Consider the following 27,495-nt stretch of genomic DNA (forward strand, 5'->3'; position numbering starts at 1 on the left):
GGCAAAAAGTGTGTTGGGGGAGGAGGGTACTGCAACAGAAACCCAGCTTCCTACATTTGTCCTATGAAATAATTGCTGTTTGGACAGCATGAGCCGCAGAGTCTGTCTTCAGACCCAGTGAGAAGGATTAAGCATTGTACTTACTTCACCAGTGCAAATTAATAACAAGTGTTTCTTGCCCCTTGTGATTTTTCACACCAACAATATAAAGCTATGCAACTATGCACCTTTCTATTTAAAACTTCAGCTTTCTAGACTTTGTCGTCTCACTTTCATGTATGTTTGTATGAATTTAAGTGAAGAAGGACTGCCCTGCTGCCAGAGACCTGTCCTTCTCCAGAGTCCTGCCCTGCTGTCTTAGAATGTAGACTGGACCTGCACCCTTCATCCCTGGCTACACGAGTGGCTCCATTGGCTAGTTAGCTGATCGCCTCTTCTGAGCTATAGGGACACAACAGGCTCCACAGGCCTCTCTGAAACTCCACAGCTGACCTGCTGCACTGGACCTGCAACCTTGGCGTAGCATCAGTTGAGCTCCTCTTGGAAGAAAAGGAGTAGTCCTGACGCTTTGGTATCCTTGTAACTCCGGACAGGCCCGTTCATGCAAGACCTTGCGTGCCTTCAATGCGAAGCTCTGCTGAACCCGACTATTCACGGTACAGTGACCCCCAGCGGCAACTGGCAAAGCGAGATCTGCACTTCGCAATACCGCATTGACATGCCGCTATGTCCGCCTATGTGAATGAAGCTCCAACAATGGCCGTCCCCATGGGCCGACTGGATTTTTGCACAACAGCGACCGCCATCTGCGACGCCCAGCCTGCTCTTCGCACTATGGCGCCGACTCTCCGCCGTGCTGCTCCTACTCCTACTCCTCCTTGCCTCCTCCACTGCAGGCTGGACTCTTTGAATTCGTATTTTAGATGGTAACTTTTTCAACAGGACTAACCTGGTCCCGGTATTCAGCCCGTGCGCCATCGTGGTTGGCCTGAACTTGCAAACCTGGTCTCACACGATCAGATAATCATGAGTGACGATTTGTGCTTTTAGGTGACATACCTCTTTAAATCTTCAAAGTTGCCAATCTCTAGTTCTGCTGATAGGATTTTTAACATTTTGGAGTAAAATAATGTATTACATTTTACTTGTGTGGTGTGGGATTTTTCTATTGTTGCTCTTTCACTTTATCACTGTTGAAATGCTGCATAATTACTATCAACGTTGCTTCTATGTTAAGACTGGCTGCATTAGTGCCAAGTTACTAGAGGATTAATTAAGCACAGGTTAAGTTGCATTTTGTGGTTCATCCTGACAAGAATTGCGGTTGTTGTTTAGATAGGGTTTCACCCCCTCCCCCCTAACCAACAACCCAATTTCTCTCATTGGTGGCAACAGTGGGATGCAGTACTTGTGTTTGTGCAGTGCCTTTCAGTGATTTTGTGTAACAGTAAAATCCCATTTTTAGATTCTTCTTGATCTGCCTCTTTTGGCTACACTGTCGCTGAAGGGGGCTTCAAGCAAAATGGAAATCCAAGTAGCAGTAGACCTGGTGTCTAGCTTTATAGTGTGGGATGATATAGTGGTTTGAGGGTTACGAAGAATCTTTAGAAATGCACACAGATCCTAAAGGAGAATGGGGCACCAGTCTGTGGAGACGCATATCTACATAAGAGAGGGATTCTTTGTTGGCCCTAAGGAAGGACGACAGAATGAAATACCCCTGCACCACATCCCCATGAAGGCTTATCCAAATTCGTGGACTCACCCTGAAATGTATAGGGTGAAGTTCATGGGCAACGAGAAAATGACCCACCAGTTTAAAGTAGATTTTGGGGAGTACATCAGTAAGGCACTAGATGGACTTTTTAGGAGCCAAGGAGGTAGGCTCAGTACCAGGGTCAACAAGAAGGTATCGAGGGGGAGGGAGGGGAGAATCATCCATAGGATGAAGAGGGTTCCCACTAGAAGAAAGAGGGGGAGACAAAAGTAAAACATCTGAATTCTTGAAAGGCCCCCAAAAGAGCTTCCTGGTGAAGGATTCCCAGCCCTATCCTGACCAGAAGTAGGGAGGGTTCCACGTGAAGAAGCCCTCAGTCATTTCACTCCAAAGCGCTTTTGAGTGTTAGTTAAGGGCACTCAAAGGGAGACCCTAACTGTCCAAAAAGGCAGCAGCCCCCCATAAGTGAGTAGACCCCAGGAAGGGCTAGTGAGGTGCTGTGGGAGGAGGTTGTCCTAGTTAATACTGGGGGTAGTGCCCAGAGGGTGGAGGCTGAGAGACGCTGGAGCCAGTATGACTACTGTCAGGTGTCATCTGGTGTCCTCAGTGCAGGTACTTTCCAATCCACCCCATTTATTGGTTACTGCTGACAACTACGAGAGTCACTACCCACTGGCTATGGTTACTTTTGAATGGGTGGTGGGTTCTCAGGGTGCTCCAACATCATGACCCAACAGACAATGCACTGGCATTTCTGGACTCACAGCTACTTTCAATAAACCTATGGGGAAGGAGGTGGAGCTCCAGTCACACTTGAAGATGCTAGGGCTTCTGGAGTGGGTGTGCCCTGACACACGGTCCATGGCCACTAAAAAGGAAAATCCCACGGTCCTGGAGCCTAGATCAATGGCCCAGGCACCTGCCAAGAAGGGGCGATTCCCACGGTCCAGGAGGAAGCAGAACATGAGGGAAATGCTTTGTAATCTACAAGTGCAGAAATAGCTGTCCTCGGAGAGTTACCTAAAATGGCCAGTCGGCAAGCTGGAGGAGGCCCCTATCAAGCATATTTCTGCAAAGCGCAGGAGTGCCTCACTCTCGAGGGCGTTTAGAGCAAGGCTAAGGCAAATAGCGACATTTCTGGTGAATATATTGTCTACTGCGAGAATCATCTCTTGTAGTGAGCCTATGTTTCCTGTGCCTTGGACAACCTGTGTGTTGATGGTCCCTCAGTGCTACAGAGCCTTTGAACTAGGACTGGCTCATAATGTACCCCTAGCAGCAATTCTGGAGCAGACCTAGTCCTTTGAAAGACTGGTCGCCCACTTTTATAGGCCCTGAATGAGGAAAGCCTCAGATGCGTTCTGTAGGACCTATCAAACCTACCAGGCCAGTGGGAAGACTGGTGGAAAGCACAACGCTCCCTGGTCCCCAATCCTGTTGTTTGCTGACACCCCTTTTTGAAGGGTGGGCATTGATATTGTGGGGCCTCTGGACCCCAGGACAGCCTTGGGTAACAGGTTCATCCTGGTCTTGGTGTACCATGCCACCCAAAGGCATCCCTTTGAGAAAGGTGAATGTGCCCGCTTTGGCCAGGGCACTGATCAGGTTCTTTACCCAAGTGGGTTCCCCAAGAAGGTGGTGTCTGATCAGGGCACCAACTGCATGTCGGCGTACATGAAGTCAATGTGTCACAGATGTGAGGTAAACTACAAGTTCTCCACAACTTATCCGTAAACTAATGGGCATGTTGAGAGGATCATCAAGACCCTGAAAGGTATCGTAATGGGCCTATCAGAGCCTTTAGGCAAAAGTGGACTTCCTCTTGCCACGCCTGTTGTTTGCTGAGGGAAGTGCCCAAGAAGAGAGTTTAGTTCACGCCCTTTGAGTTTCTGTATGACCACCTTGTCAGAGGACGTCTCAGCCTTGTAAAGGATGGGTGGGAGCAAGCTCTAGGGAAACCCCCTCAAGATGTAGTCAGGTACATGTTGGCCGCTGCTTGGCATCCTGTGACTCTCTAAGACCCTCCCCTGAGGGCTTGGGGGCTTTATATGTATACTCTTGTGATGAAATGGAACTTAAGGAAGTAAACACAAAAAGGAAGGCCAGGGGCGATTTATAGGCCTGCAGGTATTCACTCCCAGTTATTATCACTAGCAAACGGGAGACATCTTGATCTTAGTGCGGTAAAGAGAGAGAGTAGCCTAACTGAACAGGGATATTCCTTTTTAAGGACTAATTCCCTCACCCACTAGAGGTGGCATGCTTCATCATTAGAGAATCTCTTTGCACTGTGACAGTTGATCACCGTGGTGGCTACAACTCACTCAGTGAGAAGGAGTTCTTCGGATGTTTTCAGAGGGTTGGTAGAAACCCTGTGATGATATAAAGGGTGGTGAGGGTATGCAGAACGTTAGGAAAGTGTTGGGATGATTAAAACTAAGTCCAGCACAAGTGTTTAGGTATAGGGATTTGTAGAGTGCATGGCTACCCTTAGGCATCCCAGCGCTAGTATGAAACAAGACAGGGAGAAATCCAGCACATTGGCTTAGGGGAACAGCCATGTTTTAGGTCTCTTTTTAAAGGTTGTTTCGTTCTTGATCATTCGCAGCTCTGGATTCATACTGTTCCACAGCTTGGGAACCAGGTATTTAAACGCCTTTCCACCCCATCTAGATCTCTTTATTCTGGTGGTGTTCATCAGAAATTTGATCCTGATCTGAGATGGCGATGGGGTGAGTAATGGGAGATCAGATCTCGTACCAACTCAGGGCCTTTCCCGTGCATAGGTCTATGGGCCAAACAAAGGGACTTGAATTTGATCCTGGTCTGGACCGGAAGCCAGCGTAGCTCCCTAAGGTAAGCTCTTATTGACTGATGCCTGGGTATATTCAGAAGCAGTCGGACTACTGCATTCTGTACTACCTGTAGTTTGTCTGTAACATATTTGGAGGAGCCCAGGTATAAGGAGTTGCCGTAGTCAAGCGTTGACACCACCAAGGCTTGAACCACTGTCTTCCTTGAGGTTTCTGGGAGCAGGCTCAATATTTTCCTGATCATTCGGAGCATCCCAAAACAGGTGCTCAGCAGTTTTGTAGCTTAGGTTCTGGTCCAGCCACATCCCAAGAGTTTTAATGCAGGTTTGGGGGAGGGGGCACCCCACTTTGCTGGCCAGGGGATCTCCGAGCATGAGCTGAAGTTGCTGCCCAAGATCATAAGCTCAGTTTTATCCCCATTCAGCTTCAGGCTGCAGTCGGCCATCCATGAACCAATCTCTTCCAGGCAAGAGGCTAGATGCCTATGGTCTGAGATGATGGAGTCAGAGATTAAGACCACTAGTTGTATGTCATCAGCATATGACACAATGGAGAGACCGAACTCCTGTACTATGTGTGCTAGTGGACTCTGGTATATAAGACACAATGGAGAGACCGAACTCCTGTACTATGTGAGCTAATGTCTGAGATATATATATATATATATATCGGACACTATATATATATATATATATATAACTTTATTCATGCATACCTGAGTCTGGGTTAAAAGAAAAGCTACTGCAGAGGTTGATTAACTGCTGAGATGCGTCACTGGAATAGATCAACATGTTTCTGCCTTTTAAACCCTCAGAAGAGGTGTATCGGCAGTCGGCAGGACCTGTGAGAACTGCTTCTGCGCAACAAGCGTACTTCTAGAAGGGAAATGCAAAACCAATCAGCGGTCTATTGTAAGGTTCAAAGCCGATCCACTGTCAATCGACCCACAATAGTCTGGTGTTATGCCTTCGCTCGAGGGACCCTGGCGTGGTGCTCAGGGTGAGTTCTGTCCATGATGGAGGACCCTGTAAAGTCTTCCGGCCACTTGCAAGTTCGAGGACTAAGAAGAATTGAAACTTAAAGGACTACGTCAGGAGGTAAACACATTGACCAAGATTAAACAGGTTGGTGTATCCAGTCTGCAATCTAGCGCAATCAGCATCAGTCTAAGTCCCTGTCCACAGGCCACTGACTATTCCTTGCACTTTATGCTTCTAGCCGCTTTTCCTCCATCAAACTTAAAAAAATCATATATCCCCTTCCCTGAAATGTTATTTTGATTATTACATTTCACTCTTTTTCTAATTCAGTGTGGGATTTTAATTGTTTTGCATTTCATCTTTATTACTAGTTTGGTACTGCATGCATACTTTACAAGTTGCCCTAAGTTAAGTCAGTCTGCTCTGTGCCATTGCTTGGTTAATTTAGTTGAGCTCAGGGTCATTTAGTAATTTTGATGTTTCACCCTAACAAGGGTTGTGATTATTCCAAGAAGGGGGTAGGACCCCGATTTAACTTAAGCCCTTTAACCAAGCTGCACCAAATTTGGCAAATTAACTGTACCCAAAAACATTGTTTTCTGAACTTTGGTGCAAATTGGTCAGAGGTGTAAAGTTATTAATGATCCAAAAATTGGATCCAAAAATTAATGTTGCATAGTGTAGCATTTTTTACAGCATCCCGCTCTTCCTTTCTGTTTGTGAATGGAGCATTTGTTGTTGGCGAGATATTTGGAGTACCAAGATGCTGGAGGCGTGGCTTGGAATTACATATTTTCTTTGGAACGTGGGTGTTCACCTGGTTTTCCAGAGAAGTATTGAAGTCATTCAGAAGGGTATAGGCTTTTGGATTTACCTCCCTGTGTTAGTTGGATGCTACGTAGGGTGATGTGGATTGCCAGATGGTCAATCCAGCCAAGGTGTAATTGTGGTTTTCATTGGATGGTTGGCGATGTTTAGAAAATGAGATTGAGGACTTTCCTTTTGGAAAGTATTTGGTGGCTGACATGCTTTGTATCAAGTTAAATGTGTCGACGAGGTGGAGAAGTATCTCTTTATTTTTGGCATTCTTTTATATATTTTATATAATACAGTATGCAGGGTATTGGACATGTGGTCTAACATGTTCTCAAGGAATCCGCTAACAAGCGGGTGCCTAGCTCTTGTGGAAGGAATGTGAGAAGGCCTTGGGAAAAAGATATAGTGGAGAATGGTAGAAATCTGACTGCAAATCTGCAACTTCAAAACAAGTTCATGCTTTTTTGAGCATTTAGGCTAAAGGTGCAATTGACAACACAGAAAAACAACATGATGGCGCATTCAAAACACTTGTTAATGCTCAATAATGCAAAGGCTTGGTAGTACTTTAAGAAGGAATAAAAACGATTTTACAGGTGCATCTAACTTTCAAGAGGTGATCGCATCTGCACTATTTAGTAAGGATGTGGAGTACTGTAGGGCATGTATTCTTGAGCATGAGGTGGAATTAATGTTTGATAGTTCGAGAGTTTCTGGGTTAGTGGGACGGGTATGAGGTTGCTCTAATTGTTGTGAGGATAAGATCTGTCTGTGTGTTGTCTGGGTGTAGTTTTAGGAATCGATAATTTGTAGTGCTTGTCTCGATACATAATGAGATCTTACCCTGTAGGTGTATGCTATTTGCCTTAGAGCTGGGGTTTTGACCCAAGGCCCTGCGTGGCCTAACAGGCCAAGCAGGTAATGCCCCTGTCTATCTTGTCTTAGCTGGAGGGATGTCGCATCCTGTAGAGGTGGATTCTGTGAAAAGCAGAGATGTCACTTCTGTAGAAGTGGATGTCTGGTAATAAGATACTCTTTATTGGCTTGCTTCTTTTTATATATGTATAAACAACGAAAGAGTGTAACTACTGCAACAGCAAAAAAGGGGGAGTATAGAAAAAGGTATATAAATCTTATTAGATTTGTATAGAAGGCCCTCACTCACCAACCTGGTTGGTGACATGCTTCATCATTGGGCTCCACCGGGAGAGGCCGAGTGCCTCGCCGGTGTGCTTCGACACCAGGATTACTGCGCAGCTGGTTTTTTGTATTGTGAGGAGTGAATGGGTGATAGTGTGATCACTTTAAAAATGTCTGAATTGTGTCAGAGAAAATATTTTTATTGGGTGGCCAATCGTCAGGACCTAAGAGCTAAACCTTGGCGGTATGGGCGCGCTTAGGCCCACCCTAACCTGAGGACGTGAAAGTGCACGTTTTTTTACAATTTTTCAATCAGAAAAAATGGCTGCTCAATTTGAGAAAAACCGGGTTGCACCTGTGGAGAGAAATGACAATAACAAACATGAAGAGACGGGACAAACAGTTAATCACTAGTTTAAGCCAAAGTTTGTTACAGGTAACCCATGCTCATCATGACGTGCTCTGATTCTCAGAGTGAAAATCACCTGATTTATAAACTGTACTTGTTATGTTTGTGAGAGGTGGCCTGTACAGTTAATGAGCACGATAAAGGCGACCAATATCAGTATAGTACTATAGCACCTGCACGCCAGCTAGGGCGTTCAGCGGTATTGCGTGTCTCAATAGACGATCAAACAGCCCAAATGGCCGGTGAGCCTCTGCGGCGTGACAAGGGGTCCCCAAATCACATGCGGGTAGCTAAAAGTCAAAAGGAATTAAAAATGTAATTTAAAAGTCTCACGATTGATGTGAGCGATCCTCACATCATGAGTCTCGGGAGGGGGTGGTGGTGAAATTGGCACAACCTGAAACGGAGGAAGGAAAGGGGATAATCAATCAAGGTAGCGCTGGTAGCACTCGTTACTTAGCTTAGTGTCCGTTGAGGTACTCACGCCCGTGTTGCCAGGCACCCACTTGGTACTTGTGTGTTGCCCTCTGTTACCGGACCCCGAGGATAGGGAGTCCGGTTGACCGCCGTGTTTTTAAGGAGCCGGGCGGAACAAAGCGTCCTCGAGGAGGCAGGGGGCACAGCCACACGCGTCACAGCGTATAGGCATGCCCCTCAGCCAATCCCAGGGCGCGTTTGAGGTGAGGGAAACGTGCTGGGCACAGTAGTCTAGACTGCTGGCTTCCATGTCCCTTGCTCACTGCACCATCAGGATTCAAGCAAGCCGGGCAGAAGACGGCTGTAATGCCAGAAACCGGTCCCCTGAAGCTTGTTTCCTTTCCAGTAAAGAATTGGCTTGGTAGTTTGGTCTGCCCTGTTCCCATGATGCACTGGGCCAGGGTCAGACTAATTTGCATATAGCCAGGTTCTGAGCTGGAATGGTGCAGTGAGCTAAAAAACGGTGATGGATTAAGCCCTGATCTTTTGACTGGGTATGAGTGTTCTGTTTAACTCAGATGCTCAGTCCATCACCACTCCCTTTTCTGAATCGTTTTGGCCACTATAGGAGTGGCAGGGTATGCTCAGACATGAGTCCCTTGCTCACTGCACCATCAGGATTCAAGCAAGCCGGGCCGAAGATGGCTGCAATGCCAGAAACCGGTCCCCGGAAGCTTGTTTCCTTTCCAGTAAAGAATTGGCTTGGTAGTTTGGTCTGCCCTGTTCCCATGATGCACTGGGCCAGGGTCAGACTAATTTGCATATAGCCAGGTTCTGAGCTGGGATGGTGCAGTGAGCTAAAAAACGGTGATGGATCAAGCCCTGATCTTTTGACTGGGTATGAGTGTTCTGTTTAACTCGGATGCTCTGTCCATCACCACCCCCTTTTCTGAATGGCTTCCATGTCACGGCAGTTGATTCTGAAAACTTTATTGAGGAGCGAGGCAGGTGTCCCGGTCCTCAGCGATGGTGTGTGGTGTTCTAATTCAGTGAATAAATTCATGAATAGCAATTTCCTTGTCCCCCAGTGGTAATGGGAGGCCCCAAGAAAGGGGGGGTAGTTAAGAATATTGACCAAAGGCCGAACAACCGACCAAAGCCACTTGACCGAATATGGTCATTGGGCTGACGGCAGGACTGGAATAGCCTGTTCAAGAGTGAATACCTTATTTAAAGGTGGCAATTGTTAAAGTTCAGAGGGGTTATTAAGTGGGGATTTTTGGACTATCTGCTGGCAAAGCATAGGTGGTGCTCTTATCAAATTTCAGATGGTACCGTGGACTACCAAATCGAGGGTGCTGTGCCAGATATACAATAAAGTAAAATTACAATTAAATTGAGAGCAATGGTATGTGGTCTGCCAGGGATAGTAGGAGTTTCAGTTCAAAACATTTATTAGGTGGTGAGCGAAATCAGCTGGATCGTTAGTGTCTGAGGATAGTGGTCCAAGGAACATCATCATTCAGACCGTTTTTGTGAGTCCCTAGGCGGTACACCCACCTCTGGTCCTTTTCGAACAAGGCCTGAGGAATGTTTTTACCAGTGTTAACTTGCTCGATGATGGTCCATTTGAGATAGTAAGTGGTGTGGTTTGCTTGTAAAGAGTGTTCTCTCATTTTTCTGGTGATTTTGCGACACTAATGTTGCTCCTATATTCGCATACTCTGATTTTGCGCGTAGTCATGCCCACATACCTCAAGAGGCACGGGCACGTGATCAAATAGACTACGTTAGTAGAGTTAGTTTGTGTGGACATCTGGTGTCCATGTTTTTCCCGGTTCAAGATTTAGGTGGTTAGTGTGTGTTGTTAAATTACATGCGCTACAGTTGGAGCATGGGAAATGGCCTGTTACTCTAGGTAGCCCCCAAGTGTCAGTGACTGATCTCTCATCCATCGGCAATTTATCCTTTGGACGTGTGTGTACTAAAGAGTCTCTTAGGCTCCGTCCTCTGCTGAAGGAGAACAAAGGATTTTTCCAGGTCAAGTTGTAGCTTGTGACTAACTTCCAGTTTTTGTTAATAGATTTCTTCAGTGCGTTGGATAAGTTACTGTAGGTGGTTACGCAAGTGAGAGGGGTGTCCTTGTACTCCCTCAAGTTGTCTTTCAGCAGAGCCTCACTTGGTTGGTTGCGGGCCCTTTTATAGCTTTTATTCAGAACTTTGTCCAGTTTAATAGGCTCAGTGTGAGAAGATGGCTCGCGTCGCAGGCTTTAAGTAGTGCTTCCATTGGATTTAGAAGTTTAGTTTCCATGCACACCTGTATGTAAAGCCTTATTATAACTTACTTTGGAGGTCATTGGCCCTGAGGTAGGAGGAGGGCTTTCTGGTGACTGTTTCAACCGTATTTGCTACAAATATAGGCTATACATTGGCCTATATTTGAAAAAAAATATGGCTGCGTGATTGCTTTCTTTATGATAGGGGGAATGATTGCATATTTGTGGGCCTGGCAGATGACTGCTGGAGAGAAGAGAACTCACTAGGCATAACATAATTTGTAGCCTCTGAAATGCGGCTGGCAGCTTAATCCGATTTCGTTTTAAGACTGCTTCTCCCTAGCTCAATACCATGACATTTCAATTGGTCGAGGGTATCATTGTACATTTGTTTCACTTCTGATGCATGGTTTCCGGCTGGAGAGAGGGCAGCCAGAACATCAAAGGCCTGGGTTAGTTTGGAATCTAGGTGCTCGAGAATATCAGCAGGAGACGCGATGTGAGGGTCAGGCACTTTTGGTTGTGTATTTGGGGTGTTATGTTGCCTTTTGAAATTGTGCCTTTCAAAGTGGGCTGATTTACAATGAGTGTCACTCACGTAGTGGCAAAGATGAGCCAAAAACGTGCTTAAACTTAACCTCGAGTTAGTATAGTTAGGGATGTTCCGAAAAAACGGTTTATTCAGTTATCGAAAGTTCACGCATAATGGCACTGAAATTGGGCCCTGTTGCCTTGACCTCAGACCCTAATCAGTGCCTGTTTTCACCCTTGCACGTACAACGAAACAGCTGTTCGGCCTGCCGCACGTTTCTTCTACCCACAACATGATTCCCATTGCAGGTTCCCAGGAGAAAGAACCCTTCTATTAATGATATCTCTGTTCTCTACATACCATGTTTAGTCCTGCTCAAAGTTCTAAACAGCAGTGGGCAGATAAAACACATATACAAGCTTAGTTTCTCCTATGAGAATACTTTTCCTAATTGGCACTGCCCAGCTGCACACGTGCAGCCACATGGCGAGGAGAGAGACATTTGGATTGTGCGTAGTGGACAGATGTCAGCTTGACCGGCTGTTTGCAAGTAAATATTATACTTGCGTATCTATCTGAATCCCGATAAGAAGTGCAAATATTTAGCCACCTCCTGTTGAATAGTTGAACATCAGCCTGACAATAGGTCTCGGGGTTTGAGCTTATTTCTATGTGCATTGAAGCAAAGGTTCTAAAAAGGATTTGCTTCCTAATACTGCTCATCCTTATTGCTGATAGCAATAAACTGGGTAATTGAAGTGTGTTCAGAAAGGTGCTGCCTTTGCTTGACGAGCAATATATTTGAAGCAGCACATCACCAGGACGCGATCTATTACAGTTAAGAATCGGGGGTTTAAGAAGTCTCCTGTTTTACTTGACACTTTAAGATTGATGTGCAACTCTGCTCTTCAAAGCATTGGCCCAATAAAGCTTCGCGCAGTTGGCGTGTGCTTGCAGTGTCAACCCGTCAGGAGACGACCAATTAAGAGCTGTGTTTTCCATATCGTGTACATTAATAGAACAAAACACGACGTAATATTTTTATAATTTAGTACTTTTCTAATTAAGTCCCTGATCCTTAACCGAGCCGCAATTTGTATTGACAGTGTGTTGCTGGTCTGTAATCAATGTCCAACGTTTCTGCATAGTTTAATGCAATGATTATGGTGCAGTATGTTATAGAATATGATTAGGTCTTTTTAATTATTTTCGTAGGTTCCTATTACTTTTATCATTTGGCTCAATTTCTTTGAAATTATATATGACTTGTGCAGAAAAATCACATTTTTGGGATTTACATGTGCGCACTTTGCTAATAAAACTGATTTCATTGTAGATGCTGGCATCCCCATCGCCATCTTCATCAGGTCAACTTTCTCAGTTTGGGGCAAGTTTATATGGTCAGCAAAGTAAGAAATTATATTTTTCTAATTAATGAACTAAAGTAAAATTGACATTATTAAGTTTGAAATACATTTTTGAGTTTGATGATGCTGTTTACTGTTAACTGATAGTGGTCTCCTTTTACGTACCTAGAAGAGAAAATTCTCCATATACAATTGAGGTTCGTTCCACCAGAGCGGAGACCACTTGGGTGCCTTCCAAAGACAAACATTTGCAAACATTTATTGAGCGGCAAACAGGGCTGCTCCACCCGCTTTCTACAAGTGTTATGCTCTGAACCATCTACCACAAAATAAACAGTTTAAGGATCAGGAATGCTGCACTTATTGTTTTGCTTGAAGCCTGTTCGCTCATAACTTGTTTTTAATGTACCAGCTTTTAAAGCTGTGAAGTCCTATTTCCATTCAGGTAGCAATGAAGGAGTAGGGGGAAATATTTTCCTGCTGATTCTGGAACGTTCAGTTGTTGCTTTACCTCCTTAAAATCATCCACACCCTTGATTAACATATGTTCTCCAGGACAAAACATGTATGAAGTGGATGTGATGCTTAGCGACAAAAACATGAGGGGTGAATGATACAGTGAGTCATACAGGCTCCGCCTAGGTCAATACACCAAAGTAAAAAGTTAGCAAATAAACACATCCCAACCAAAGCAGTAGATAGCGTAGAATGTACAACATGAGAATCTAGATGAGGTCAAATCGCAAAAGCACCCTTACAGGAAGGTAACTAGTTTAACGACACACCCACTCACCCCTACATCCACACCACACACCTATAGTGATAGTGTTTCATTTACAGAGGCCTTTTTTGGTACCACTTGACAGCATTGGCAATGCCTTGTGAAAGTGCAAGTGCATTGACTGAGAGTACAGAATAATCTTTAACATTTGCTGTTGGATTTTATGTACTGTTTTAGCGTATTTTCGTAAACGAATTACAAAATGATCACACCATACATAGTACTTAAATGTTTGCAGTTTTACATCCTAGCCCACTACTGATTCAGATCTTTTTCCTTCTACCTGGTGTCCGCATCCAATCATAAGTAACTGGAGTGAATGGCTGGTTAGAACTTCTTAAATAATATTTGTAAGAAGTAATGACCTTGGTTGTCCAGGAGAGTCATAATGCTTTCAGCAAAATGAAATAGCAAGGATATTGGTAGAACCTTGCAGCCAAACGTATTTTTTTTTTTTAAGGGTCAAGGCTGCGAGTGCATGCACTACCTCATGCGTCTTGCTTGCGAGACCCTGTTTTATACAGAAAAGGGCTTGACCCAGTGCTTTAGCATATGTTGTTTTTGCATCACTTTTATGTAATGGCTCTGTAATTGACCAATGAAACCTAAACTTCACTACCAATGCTTGCTGTGGTGCAGGGACCGAGCACAGACTAATTCAAGTTAATCTGTGCCTGTCCGCTGTTCCCAACATGATTGAGGTACTATTTCTTGACCTCACTCCTCCACCCTGCTGTTCAGTACTTAGTTTGTGCATTTCAAATCGCTTTCCCCCGTGCCACATTCTTGCTTGTCCCGCCACCCAGTCACCCTCCTGTGTCCCCATGGCAGTTTGCCTCATACCTCTCCCACCGTCATGGCGTGTTACTTGTTATATTTGCTCTTGGCCTCTGCTGACTCCGGTGGCTGTTAGGTCACTAATAAGTTACATGAGGTTATAACTTATATACATTAGGAGTCGCTGAAAAGATTTAAAACTCTCTAAACTGCTATATTTTTGAGCCTCCATAATGCAGGTCAAGGCTGCAGACACTTGCCAGCAAGAGCCGCCGGATAACTGGTTAAACATGAAAGGAAAGAAACCAGAACAAACCTGAAAATAAAACGCTTCTGTGTTTTGTGCTGCTGCGCCTGAGGTGTATCCTGCCTTTCCTGGCATGTGAACAGCTTGCAGTAACAATACGGTTGTCTGTTCTAACCTGAGTATGCTCAGGCCATTTAGAGATGAGCATCACTTCTCCAGTATTTTATCTTTTATAGATTCACATGCTTGAATCTTCCCCGTCGTCATGGTGGGAGTCCCACAGTAACAGTAAAATAGCAGTATCAAGCTTTAATCTTAATTCCCCTTGAGATTCAATAGCATTTAGTAACCAGTTAACATCATTTGAGAACATCCAAACTCCAGCCAATCATAGCATAGACCCAGAGTATCCATCACCTGCAGGGCCACCATACCTCAGATTTCTTACTGCATGTCTACATTAAAGGCAGCCAATCTGAGACTTATCAACGATGGCCCCACGCACAGAGTGGGCCATACGCTTGATTTAATTTTCTCTAATATTAACAATGTGGTGGCTGAGGCGCCATTACCGCTAGTCTGGTCAGACCATTCACTTATCCCATTAAACTAAATTTAGCGGCTGACAGACCTACGTCAAGTCAGTGCTCCTTTGTGAAGAGACAATGGAAGAAGCTAATCCCTGCTACCATGGGCCCAGTTTTGGATCAGAATATACCTATTCTTACTTCGAATGTCAACACAGATGCACAGCTGTTTAATGACTGGATCGGGAATATGGTGTCATCCATTGCACCAGCAACACACGCAATATCCAAGCGGGATTCCCCTTCGGCTCCCTGGTTCTCACAGGACCTCAGAGTAGAAAAGGCAGCGTGTAAAAGGCTGGAGAGGCTTTGGAGGGTTAACTACGGGCCCCTAGAAAAAGCCCGATATAAGGAAGCATCCAAAAAACTGCAGAAGGCCGTTAGAAAGGCAAAAAAACTGTTCTATGCAGAATCTATTCAGCAGGCAGAACACTCGAGCAAAGAAATCTTTAAGGTGGTACAGTCCTTCTTTAAACCCAGGTGTATTGAGAGGGAAGTTCCCCCGTCGACCATTCTGTGCGATAGCATTTCAGATTTCTTTGACTATAAAATTATGCAAGTCTTATGAGAAAACAGTGAAATCGGACTGGGCTGTTAAAGTGGTGGCTGGTGATACTTTGGCACAATTCCAGCCGATAGCTTTGAGTGTGGTTATGCAGGAACTAAGCGGATGTAAGTCAGGGTCGCCTGACGACCCCTGTCCACCTAAACTCTGGAACACTATAGCTGAGTTTGTGGCTCCCACAATACAGCAGATTTGGAATATGTTCATCTCCTCCGGGGTGTTCCCGAAGTTATGGAAACATGCCACTCTCCTGCCGCTAAAGAAAAAACCTAATGGGGATCCCAAGGATCTTAGTAATCTTCGCTCGATTTCTCTCCTGGCAGCGCCGGGGAAAATGCAGGAGAAATTAATCCAGCACCAGCTAAGTAAATTCACTGAAGAAAACAGGATATTGCATGAGACGCAATCAGGCTTTAGGCCCGGCTTCAGCACGGAGACTGCACTAATTGAGGTTGCAGAGTCAGTGAGGTGGACGATGGATTCAGGAGACTCAGCGATGCTGGTGCTCCTGGATCTGTCGGCCGCTTTTGATACGGTCGACCACTTTTGATACGGTCGACCACGCCAGGCTACTGATGCGACTGACTGAGATAGGCATCCAGGATCAGGCACTGGGGTGGATACAGTCGTATCTGACTCGGAGAACACAGAAGGTGGCTCTGGGGACTGTTTCTTCCACACCCAAGGACCTCAACTGTGGCGTCCCTCAGGGGTCGGCACTCAGCTCACTATTATTTAATATATACCTGGCTCCACTTTTTACGTTGATCGCCAATTGGGGGGTCAAGGCAATCTCATATGCCGATGACACCCAATTGGTGTTTCCGTATTCGGAGGTGTCGGAGGCGTCCTTCTCGAGCTTCAAGGGCTGCCTCCAAGATGTGGCATGCTGGATGAACACGAACAAATTAAAACTTAACGCAAACAAGACGGAAGTGATCTTTTGTGGCAAAGGCCCCCGCCACCCTCAGAATTTTGGTGGCCGGCAGAGATGGAACAGGCCCCTTCGCCTAGCCAAACGGCAAAAAATTTGGGGGTGCGGTGGGATGACAGTCTGTCCTTTGCATCGCACATCCAGCAAGTAGCTGGTTGCTGGCTGAGTAAGCTGAGGAATCTGCGCAAGATTCTACGACTTCTACCAGAGGGCTGCCGAAAAACAGTAATCCAGCCACAGTGACATCCAGGCTGGATTACGCTAACGCCCTCTATCTGGGCTTACCTAAGTACCTAATTCAGCGGCTGCAACTGGTCCAAAATGCGGCTGCGAGGCTGCTAATGCGAATTCCTTTCAAGCACTCGGTCTCTCCGCACCTTCTCTCACTTCACTGGCTACCAGTAGCCAGTAGAATTAAATTTAAGGCACTTACGTTGGCCTATAGAGCCTTGTATGGCACCTGCCTAAATTATCTGAAAACTCGACTGCCGAGATATACCCAGTCCCGCTCTCTTCGCTCCAACGGCCGTGTTCAGCTTGTAGTTCCACGAGCGAGGAGGGCTCGGTTGGGAGGACAAACTTTTTCGGCTAATGTGGCGGCACTCTGGAACATCCTGCCCCCAGCACTTCAGCAGGCCCCCTCCGAGCTTTGCTTTAAGCAGATGATGAAGACCTGGCTTTTTATCCAACCGCGCTAGGTGCTAATACTCTAGCCCTCATGGTCATACCTGTTCTTTTAGCGCCGGGACACCTCCTGGTGAGGTAGCTGTTCGCGCTCTACAAAATGCCGTATTATTATTATTATTTGTTGTGTGTTGGGCAGTTTCCCTGGGCTCTGCTTAGTCACAGTGTTTCTAACTTGACCTTTTCAACTCCCAGCTGGCAGTTCTTTTTCTTCAACCATCTCTTCAGCTGAGGTACTGTTGAAAGTGAGTGCATCTTTTTCTGTCTTTTCTGCAGAATGTCTGAGTCTAAAAAAGGGCTTTTCACTGAGTATCCACATAAGGAATGCCTGTATTGCTTATATCCGTATCATACGCACAGAGACTGTAAACACTGTTGAACTTTCTCTTCAAAAACCCTCAAGGATCGTGAGGGAAAACTGCTCCTCTGGTTACAAAAAAGTAAGTCTGTGAGGGATTTAGACTCTGAGAGTGAGGAGAGACCTCATACCTCCTCTAGGAAGAGGAAGGAAGAAGATTCTCCTTCTGTCCAGAGAGATCCAAAGAAATCCAGATCTCCGAGCTGGGGCAAAAAGGGCTAAAAAAGAGCAGTCTGGCCCATCTCAAACCCAGCAAAGATCTGGTTCTGCGCCTCATCTGCGACACATAATCCCTCACAAATAATCCGCCCGTCGACGAGGAACTCTCCGTCTACGACCTCTGTCTCTGCTGGAACTGGTACGCCGCCGACTGTATCATTGGCGACTTCTATGACGTCTACACTCAGGATGACAACGGTCGTAGCGTCAACTAAGACCGAAGTGGTGATGGCAGTGGCAATTGTAAAGACTTCAGCTTCGACGAGAGCTTCACCATCGGTTCAGCTTGACGCTGCGCCGTTTACGAGCGTCTCCATCCAGTTAACGCAGTCAGTCATACCTTCGACGATAATGTCTACGACCCACGTGACGGCCCCATCGATGAATGGAAAAGACATGTCCTTTCCAAGGGCAATTCCTTCTCTTTTGCAGGATTTTTGCAAGATCTTCCCATTGCCTCCTTCTCGTCTTTTGCACTTCCAGGAATCCGAGGATGAGGGTTGTTATGGTCCTGCATATAGCCCTTCGCAATTGATGGTCAAATGCCAAGAATCTGAGGACGAGGAACTACTGGATGACCCTTCTGCATATCTGGTGGCTGAATATTCCTTCTCGGACACAGGACGTCTCAGCATGCAATGCTTAGATACTTTTAAGAAGCATTATCCTTATGATGAGCAGGAGGAGGAGCGTCAGCAGAAGCCCACCATTAACATCCCTATTTCTCTAGTCACAGACTTGCGTCTGATGCTCAGTGACTATTACCAGCGTTTCCCTGAGGCCAACGCTACTCAAAATCCGCCTTCTGCACAGGAGGAACCTACCATCATCTCAGATCAGCAGGCTACGCCTGCACCGCTGAACCAGAAAACCTTACAGCGGTTGCAAATTCCTTTTCAGGCTCTGGATAGGGTTGACCAGCAGCTAGTAGAGGGAGAGCTGCAGTTGGACCCAAATGTCCGAGACAAATGGAATGACTATGTGGCACACACACCACCTTCTCCCACTCTGCAGATGGCCAATTCTCCACCAGTGGATATCAACGGTTTTCATGCCCTTTTAGATCAGGTATCAAAACGTTTTGATCTTCCCATGCCCGTTGTAAGAAAGTAACTCTGTATATAATGGACCAAAGTAAGGTACAGTGTGTACAGAGACCACAGTCCCAAGAGGTTTGGCAGAGGCTAAAGTTACCAAATTGAAGAGAGTGGCTCCTTGTAAACCCAAAGGGAATGGAGCTCAAAATACTACAAGTAAACAACAAAGGTTCCCTTAGGGTGCACTTACTATTCAGATACTCAATTACTCGACACTTTCCTCATACATACCCCTCATGACACTATTGGTAACAACTATAATGAAACTTTTGCAAAGGTAAACATATAAGCCCAAGAACATAAAATTATATAAAAACACGACTGTTTTATTAATAGAAAATTAAAATCACAATGATTTAGTACATAATGTACATCACATATATATATATATATATATATATATATATATACACAATTAATAAAACCCATATGCATAAAATTTGTTGATATAAATACAGGAGAAATACATAAACAAAGACAACCCCCTATGTCTTTTGGATAGTCAATTCATAAGCATTTGGATCAACTGGGAGTTTAGAGTGTCCTATTTCTCCGGGAAGGTTGACCAATCAGAATTTGACTGAGCGAAAAGAGCGTCGACGCGTTTCGGCAGTATAATTCGATTAACAACCGCCTTCTTCAGGACATAAACGAATGAGTTTCTCCTTGCAATTAAAAACAGCATCACCTAATGTGAAAAAAACACTATTTTATAAAACTCTTTAAGATACATGATATAAGACAGTTCAGTGTTCATAGTACATAAAAAGTAAAAAACATCCAACAAACAGTCAGTATCTGTGCTTGGCTATCTCGGTACATTGGTTTTCCTCTCTTAGTCACCCCATATTTTTTGACTATACTTTAAACCACCCTCGGTGATCTCTGTGTAGTAACCAGGAATCCAATTCCTCTCCCTTTACAACAATATTTAAAAACATGGGAGATCACAACCTTATCACATTTGCAACTGTTTCATCATAGTTCTGATTTACTATCACGCCTCATACTCACTACGACATTCATACTCCCTCACACACAATATAGTGGCCTCACCTATGCCTCAGCATATGGATGAAGAAAATCTTACTGCTTATTCAGTGCTCGCTCCAATGATTCGAAACTGCTGGATTACGCTGTCAACATCAGAAAGATTGTTACAGATTAATCAAAAGGTAAACCCACAGAGATTGGCCCACTAGATTCTCTGAATGAGTGCCAAGTGGACTAATTATTGTGCTGATTTCTGAGTTGTACTTCACATACCTGCTAAACTCTGTGTTGAGTTTGCGGGCTCACGTTCAAGAATGATTCACTCGCCCTTCAGGGAGAGTATGGCTTATAAAGTGCCTAAAAGGACATATGCATCTGTATGTATTTTTACATATCTTCATTTGATTTTTAACATTTGATTTGTAACAATAGGCAATAACATGTGTACCTTAAGAAGAATAGCACTGGTAACCAAGCGGATAAGGGCGCTCAAATTATCTCCAGGAATTCACACTATATTCATAAGTTAATGGTGCAGCTAGGTGAGAAAAGGGTGGTTACCAGACTACCCTCAAAACCACACGTGTGTGGTAAATAAGATTAGGAATGGGGGATCCCACCTGCGCTCCTAAGTATCTGAAAATCAAATTCACCTAATATAAGCTAGTCAAGGTAGTCATATAAGTAGATAACACACTTATGCTCTATAGCACAATTATAATGTCAATGTTGTGACCCAACGTCACTGGTCACTTGAGGCAGTATTCATTCCTCAAATCCTGGTATAGGAGTTACAATAACTCAAAAGGAAGCGTCCAAAATAATGTCCACAAAGATGTATCTGGTCGTAGAATGCTTCTTTTATTGTTGGATTTCTTTCCACTCGATGTCAGCACATTCAATTCACAGCCAACACGTGTTTCGTCTGGCCTATCAAATCAGCCAATGACTTCATCAGGGCTGTGTTAAAACATCAAATAAGTATATATCAGTAAATTATTGTCGCTACAGGATCTTGTTCAGTAACTAGAATAAGTATAGAAAAGAAAGTGTACGCCAGTGATTATGAGGAATGGAAAAAGAAAGTCTACTACGCCACCAGGGTCATAGTCACCATTGTGCATACCACATTATCCAAGAATCAGTTCTGACATGGCCCTAATCACCTTTTAATGTAACCTGATTCCTGTCATAGAAGATTCATCTCATCCTCTCGACTTTTAACGGTTTTCTTGTCCTCTAAATAACACAGATTAACATGGGCAGTTAATTATTTACAGTATAGCCATGATGCCCAATCCTAATGTCCTCACCACATTATGTCCAAACCTAAAAACAACACTATCCCAAATTGAGAGATAGCATTAGAAATCATCTCTCTCTAGACTCACCAATTGTAAATATCACCATGATTTCCCATAAGTCATCAGAAATGTAGCATATGAAAAGGCTCCCAACTGTATGTGGAGAAGTAAGTATCTATAATAAGAGATTAATAGGGTTGATCATCAGATTCAATACTAATTCGTAAAGTATTGCAATTATTGTACTCTTCATTGTACAACCGTACCTATTTATTATCCTAACGTATGTTGGACGTCACGTAACACAGTAATTAGAATCCCTAAGATATCTGTAAACAATCAAATAAATGAACAGAGGGGCAAATAATATACCGCAAATGATTATCCAAATGCTCGCACCAGAGTCTACTGACTATAAATAGCCAACGTACCTCAGGCTCCAAGATCAATCATACAAGCCCTGAGGATTAATAAATATAGGGAGAGAGATCACTTTCACCCTAAAAGAATTTTCGAATACATTGCTATCTAAATAAATAATTATTCCCATATACGTAGTCACTCTGTCAAATTATCGTCAAGTAAACAAAATAAGGAGTGGGGAAGACAAAAAGCACAGTGTACATTAGTACGTATATAAAGTAGTTTAAAGATCACAAGTATAGTCATACCGATGGTCTTCACTCACCAATTTAACGTGAAGTCTCGTCTATATCAATTCCGGCGTGCTGCACCGTCGCCATATTGCAATGTCTTTATATACCGGTATATGTGTGGGCGCCATATTGTAGTGTGCAAATAACTCCGTAAATATAAAATTCTTATCTCAACTAATTTCTTATTTGATTATGGGATTAGCGATCTGGTATTTTAGCAAACCGGTCTGTACAGGAGCGATATTAAACAGAAAACACCCTCCTCTGTTCTGCTCGTAATCAACCCAATCTCTTCTACTCACCCTAAAAATTATAACTTGAGTAGGGGGACTTGACCAAATATCAATGTTATCAATTATTCTTTAGCGAACGGTGTTACTTATAATATAAAGAATATTTTACTACATTAAAAATATAACGGATAATTCTCGTCTCGAACCATGTCTCAAAACGTTGGTTTCACAGCTCTTAGACCGAGTGCTACCGATAGTTACATCAGATGATACAGAATATTAACCATATTCATTTCTCCTATCGAGTTAACATTACTCGTGCAATAATGTGATGAGGAATGGGGTCAGACAATTTAGGTTAGAGTCAAGAAAATACGAGATATGTTAATATTCCTAAGAGTAAGAAAAAATGTTGCGTTTTATATCCTGTGTCAACCCTCAGAACCAGACAGTATCTATACAATCGTGTTCTTATTCTCAAAATTCACTGTATGAATATCCCCAGTTACCAATATCAACTGGACCACAGATTACTTACAAATTGGACTTGAGTAGATTCAAAATTAATTGTTGCATTCATATATAATAAATGTCTTGAGATATCCTATACATCTGTATATACCCATCTTCATCTCTTAGACCACAGAAAACATACAATACAGATCCAATATACATATAACTGCAATAACCATTATGTATATATACCCATATTATGGTATAAATACATCGCCTAACATATTCAATGGCCCAAGTAGTATTGTAACTCAGAATCTAAATTTAGGCCATCTTCGACGGCTCTAAGTTTCATGATCCACAGACATTCCCTTTGTCGTAACCGTAGGGTTCTGTCCCCACCTCTCTTGTCTGCATTCACTACATCAATGCCATGGTAAAGGAACTGATGTTTAATCTTGTCATTCTGGGTCCTGATAAAATGTGCTGCTATAGGATATCTTGTATCTCCATTTTTTAAAGCTCTAAAGTGTTCCACCATCCTGTCTCGTAATCTTCTAGTAGTACTACCGACATAAATCTTTGTACATGAACATACAATCACATAAACCACATGTGTGGTTTCACAGGTAATGAAGGAGTTAATTTTAAAAGTCCCCATTTGGTTATAATTAAACTCCTTAATCTTGCTAACAGCCCATCTGCAAGAGCTGCAGTTACCGCAGTGAAAAAAACCTGATGGTTGGCGTGTAAGCCAATTCGATTTATCAGTTACACTGTAGTAACGGGGGCAAAGTTTGTTAGATAGTGTCATCCCTTTCTTGTATGTGATGTTAGGTCTATCATTCAGCATCACCTTAATATATGAGTCACTCAATAATAGATGCCAGTATTTCTTAAGGATCCCATATAACCAATGGGATCCTTCCCCGTAACTGATCACCAGTCTCACCAACTCTTTGGTATCTTTCGTATTTCTAGGACTCGATTTGGCTCTCAGTGTATCTGATCGTTTAACACTCTTGACTCTTCTTGTAGCCATATTAATCACTTTATCTGAGTAACCTCAAGCTTTAAACCTCTTATTCATATCCGTCAAATTAGATTCAAAGTCTACATCCTCTGAGCAATTTCTACGTGCTCTCAACATTTCTCCATATGGAATGGAATTAATTTGACATGAAGGGTGGCAACTGTCCGCTGACAGAATTGAGTTACAACTTGTGGTTTTGCGAAACATCCTGCTGCACAACTGGTCATCTTTAATGAATAGTTCTACGTCAAGAAAAGTCAACCTCTCATAGCTGAATTCTGTTGTAAATTTCATAAATACATGATTGTTGTTAAGGTGTTCAAAGAACTCATGTAACTCTTCTACGGTACCTCTCCATATCATCAAACAATCATCTATGAACCGGCCCCAGTAGTACAGGTGGTCAATCCATTTGCTCCCCCTTGGGCCCCAGATCCACTCCGCCTCAAACTAACCCATGAATAGGTTGGTAAAAGACGGAGCGAACCTGGAACCCATCGCCGTACCAAGTCTCTGTTTGTACCATTTATCTTTAAATAAAAAATAGTTATTCTCAAGAACTAGTCTCGTCATGTCTAGTAACATCATGGTGTGATCATATTGTTCAGCTGGACGTTTTCTCAGAAAAGTTTCAATAGCTGCTATCCCCAAATTATGGTTGATATTGCTATATAGAGAGACAACATCTAGTGTCACTAAAATAATACACTTTCCCACATAACGTCATTCATAAGATTAAGGACATGTCTAGTGTCCTCAATATGTGAGGGTAAATTGTGCACAAAACGACGTAAGTAAATATCTATGTACTGTGAAAGTTTCTCAGTTGGTCCATCTATACCTGAGATAATAGGCCTCCCAGGTGGTTTCTCTCTGTTCTTATGAATTTTGGGTAGGCAATATAAACAGGGGGAACGTGGTGATGTAATTTTCAAATACATATATTCATTATAATCCAGCAAAGATCTATCATACCAGGATTTCAGTTTGTCATTAATCAAGGGTACTATTATTTGTAGCGGATTAGAAGCCACCTTCTCATAGTACTGTATACATTAAGTTGGGAAAAAACTTCATTTTCATAGTCTACAGTATTCTGAATAACTATATTTCCTCCTTTATCAGCCATTTTTATGACTATATCAGGATTTGAAATTAAAGTTTTCAGCGCTAAGCGTTCTTGGCTCGTCAGGTTATTGGATTTGGGGTACCTCTTGTTATGTCTAATGTCTTTATTGATTTGTCTGTCTATATCCAGATTAACTGCTTTGAAAAAAGCATCTATTACATTTCCCGAGGATAACTGTGGAGTCCAACGTGACTTATTCTTCAAACCACTCTCTACAGTGATTTGATTAATCTCTAAATCCATAAGAAGCTGTGACATGGTGAGTGGATCATCTTCGCTCTCTATAAGAGACAAAAGAAGTTTAGTCTCTTGTACCTCTTGAATTGAGAGGTTACTCAATTCTGGCCTGATCACAGTACTAGGTAGCTTAGGGTGATTTGCAAAGTACTTCTTTATTTTCAACATCCTAGTAAATTTATACACATCAATTTTAGCTAAATTCCAATCAAGTTTGTTAGATGGCCAAAAATTCAGACCTTTTTTGAGCAAAGATACCATGTCAGCAGTTAAATTCAATGAAGAGAGATTCACAATTTCGATTGCATTCATGTCATGTACATTTTCTACTGATTCTTCCAGGACCGAGTCCTCATGCCCTGCCTTATCCTTGTTTCTCCCTTTGCCTCTGGTTCCTCTCCTTGTCTTGCAGTTCCTATATCTCACACCATGATGTTACTAGACATGACGAGACTAGTTCTTGAGAATAACTATTTTTTATTTAAAGATAAATGGTACAAACAGAGACTTGGTACGGCGATGGGTTCCAGGTTCGCTCCGTCTTTTGCCAACCTATTCATGGGTTGGTTTGAGGCGGAGTGGATCTGGGGTCCAAGGGGGAGCAAATGGATCGACCACCTGTACTACTGGGGCCGGTTCATAGATGATTGTTTGATGATATGGAGAGGTACCGTAGAAGAGTTACATGAGTTCTTTGAACATCTTAACAACAATCATGTATTTATGAAATTTACAACAGAATTCAGCTATGAGAGGTTGACTTTTCTTGACGTAGAACTATTCATTAAAGATGACAAGTTGTGCAGCAGGATGTTTCGCAAAACTACAAGTTGTAAATCAATTCTGTCAGCGGACAGTTGCCACCCTTCATGTCAAAATAATTCCATTCCATATGGAGAAATGTTGAGAGCACGTAGAAATTGCTCAGAGGATGTAGACTTTGAATCTAATTTGACTGATATGAATAAGAGGTTTAAAGCTCGAGGTTACTCAGATAAAGTGATTAATATGGCTACTAGAAGAGTTAAACGATCAGATACACTGAGAGCCAAATCGAGTCCTAGAAATACGAACGATACCAAAGAGTTGGTGAGACTGGTGACCAGTACGGGGAAGGATCCCATTGGTTATATGAGATCCTTAAGAAATACTGGCATCTAATTTTGAGTGACTCAGATATTAAGGTGATGCTGCTTATAGACCTAACATCACATACAAGAAAGGGATGACACTATCTAACAAACTTTTCCCCAGTTACTACAGTGTACCTGATAAATCGAATTGGCTTACACGCGAACCATCAGGTTTTTTTCACTGCGGTAACTGCAGCTCTTGCAGATGGGCTGTTAGCAAGATTAAGGAGTTTAATTATAACCAAATGGGGACTTTTAAAATTAACTCCTTCATTACCTGTGAAACCACACATGTGGTTTATGTGATTGTATGTTCATGTACAAAGATCTATGTCGGTAGTAATACTAGAAGATTACGAGACAGGATGGTGGAATACTTTAGAGCTTTAAAAAATGGAGATACAAGATATCCTATAGCAGCACATTTTATCAGGACCCAGAATGACAAGATTAAACATCAGTTCCTTTACCATGGCATTGATGTAGTGAATGCAGACAAGGGAGGTGGGGACAGAACCCTACGGTTACGACGAAGGGAATGTCTGTGGATCATGAAACTTAGAGCCGTCGAAGATGGCCTAAATTTAGATTCTGAGTTACAATACTACTTGGGCCATTGAATATGTTAGGCGATGTATTATACCATAATATGGATATATACACATAATGGTTATTGCAGTTATATGTATATTGGATCTGTATTGTATGTTTTCTGTGGTCTAAGAGATGAAGATAGGTATATACAGATGTATAGGATATCTCAAGACATTTATTATATACAAATGCAACAATTAATTTTGAATCTACTCAAGCCCAATTTGTAAGTAATCTGTGGTCCAGTTGATATTGGTAACTGGGGATATTCATACAGTGAATTTTGAGAATAAGAACACGATTGTATAGATACACAATTCTATCACTTCAATATAGATATTGTACTTATTGTATATAACTAGGGACAAATTATCTCTATCTGTGAATACTCTTCCTCTCTCTTTGGCAATACTCTCTTTTCTGTCTGGTTCTGAGGGTTGACACAGGATATAAAACGCAACATTTTTTCTTACTCTTAGCAATATTAACATATCTCGTATTTTCTTGACTCTAACCTAAATTGTCTGACCCCATTCCTCATCACATTATTGCACAAGTAATGTTAACTCGATAGGAGAAATGAATATGGTTAATATTCTGTATCATCTGATGTAACTATCGGTAGCACTCGGTCTAAGAGCCTGTGAAACCAATGTTTTGAGACATGGTTCGAGGCTTGAATTATCCGTTATATTTTTAATGTAGTTAAATATTCTTTATATTATAAGTAAGTTATAACACCGTTCGCTAAAGAATAATTGATAACATTGATATTTGGTCAAGTCCCCCTACTCAAGTTATAATTTTTAGGGTGAGTAGAAGAGATTGGGTTGATTACGAGCAGAACAGAGGAGGGTGTTTTCTGTTTAATATCGCTCCTGTACAGACCGGTTTGCTAAAATACCAGATCGCTAATCCCATAATCAAATAAGAAATTAGTTGAGATAAAAATTTTATATTTACGGAGTTATTTGCACACTACAATATGGCGCCCACACATATACCGGTATATAA

At 42.9% G+C, this 27,495-nt stretch overlaps 1 protein-coding gene across 10 annotated transcripts in view; it reads left to right on the forward strand.

Moving 5' to 3' along the window:
* CNOT2 (CCR4-NOT transcription complex subunit 2) overlaps positions 1-27,495 on the forward strand; it is a 427,872-nt gene that overhangs the window by 140,556 nt on the left and 259,821 nt on the right. For 6 of the 10 annotated variants that reach the window (XM_078673911.1, XM_078673914.1, XM_078673909.1 and 3 more), the window contains exon 4: positions 12,437-12,509. In XM_078673911.1, the coding sequence (XP_078530037.1) occupies positions 12,437-12,509 (73 nt within the window). The remainder of the gene's footprint in view (positions 1-12,436; positions 12,510-27,495) is intronic. The other 4 variants (XM_078673916.1, XM_078673915.1, XM_078673913.1 and 1 more) reach the window with 1 other exon arrangement.

This window comes from Lissotriton helveticus, chromosome 1_1 (assembly GCF_964261635.1).
Source record: "Lissotriton helveticus chromosome 1_1, aLisHel1.1, whole genome shotgun sequence".
Classification (NCBI taxonomy): Eukaryota; Metazoa; Chordata; class Amphibia; order Caudata; family Salamandridae; genus Lissotriton; species Lissotriton helveticus.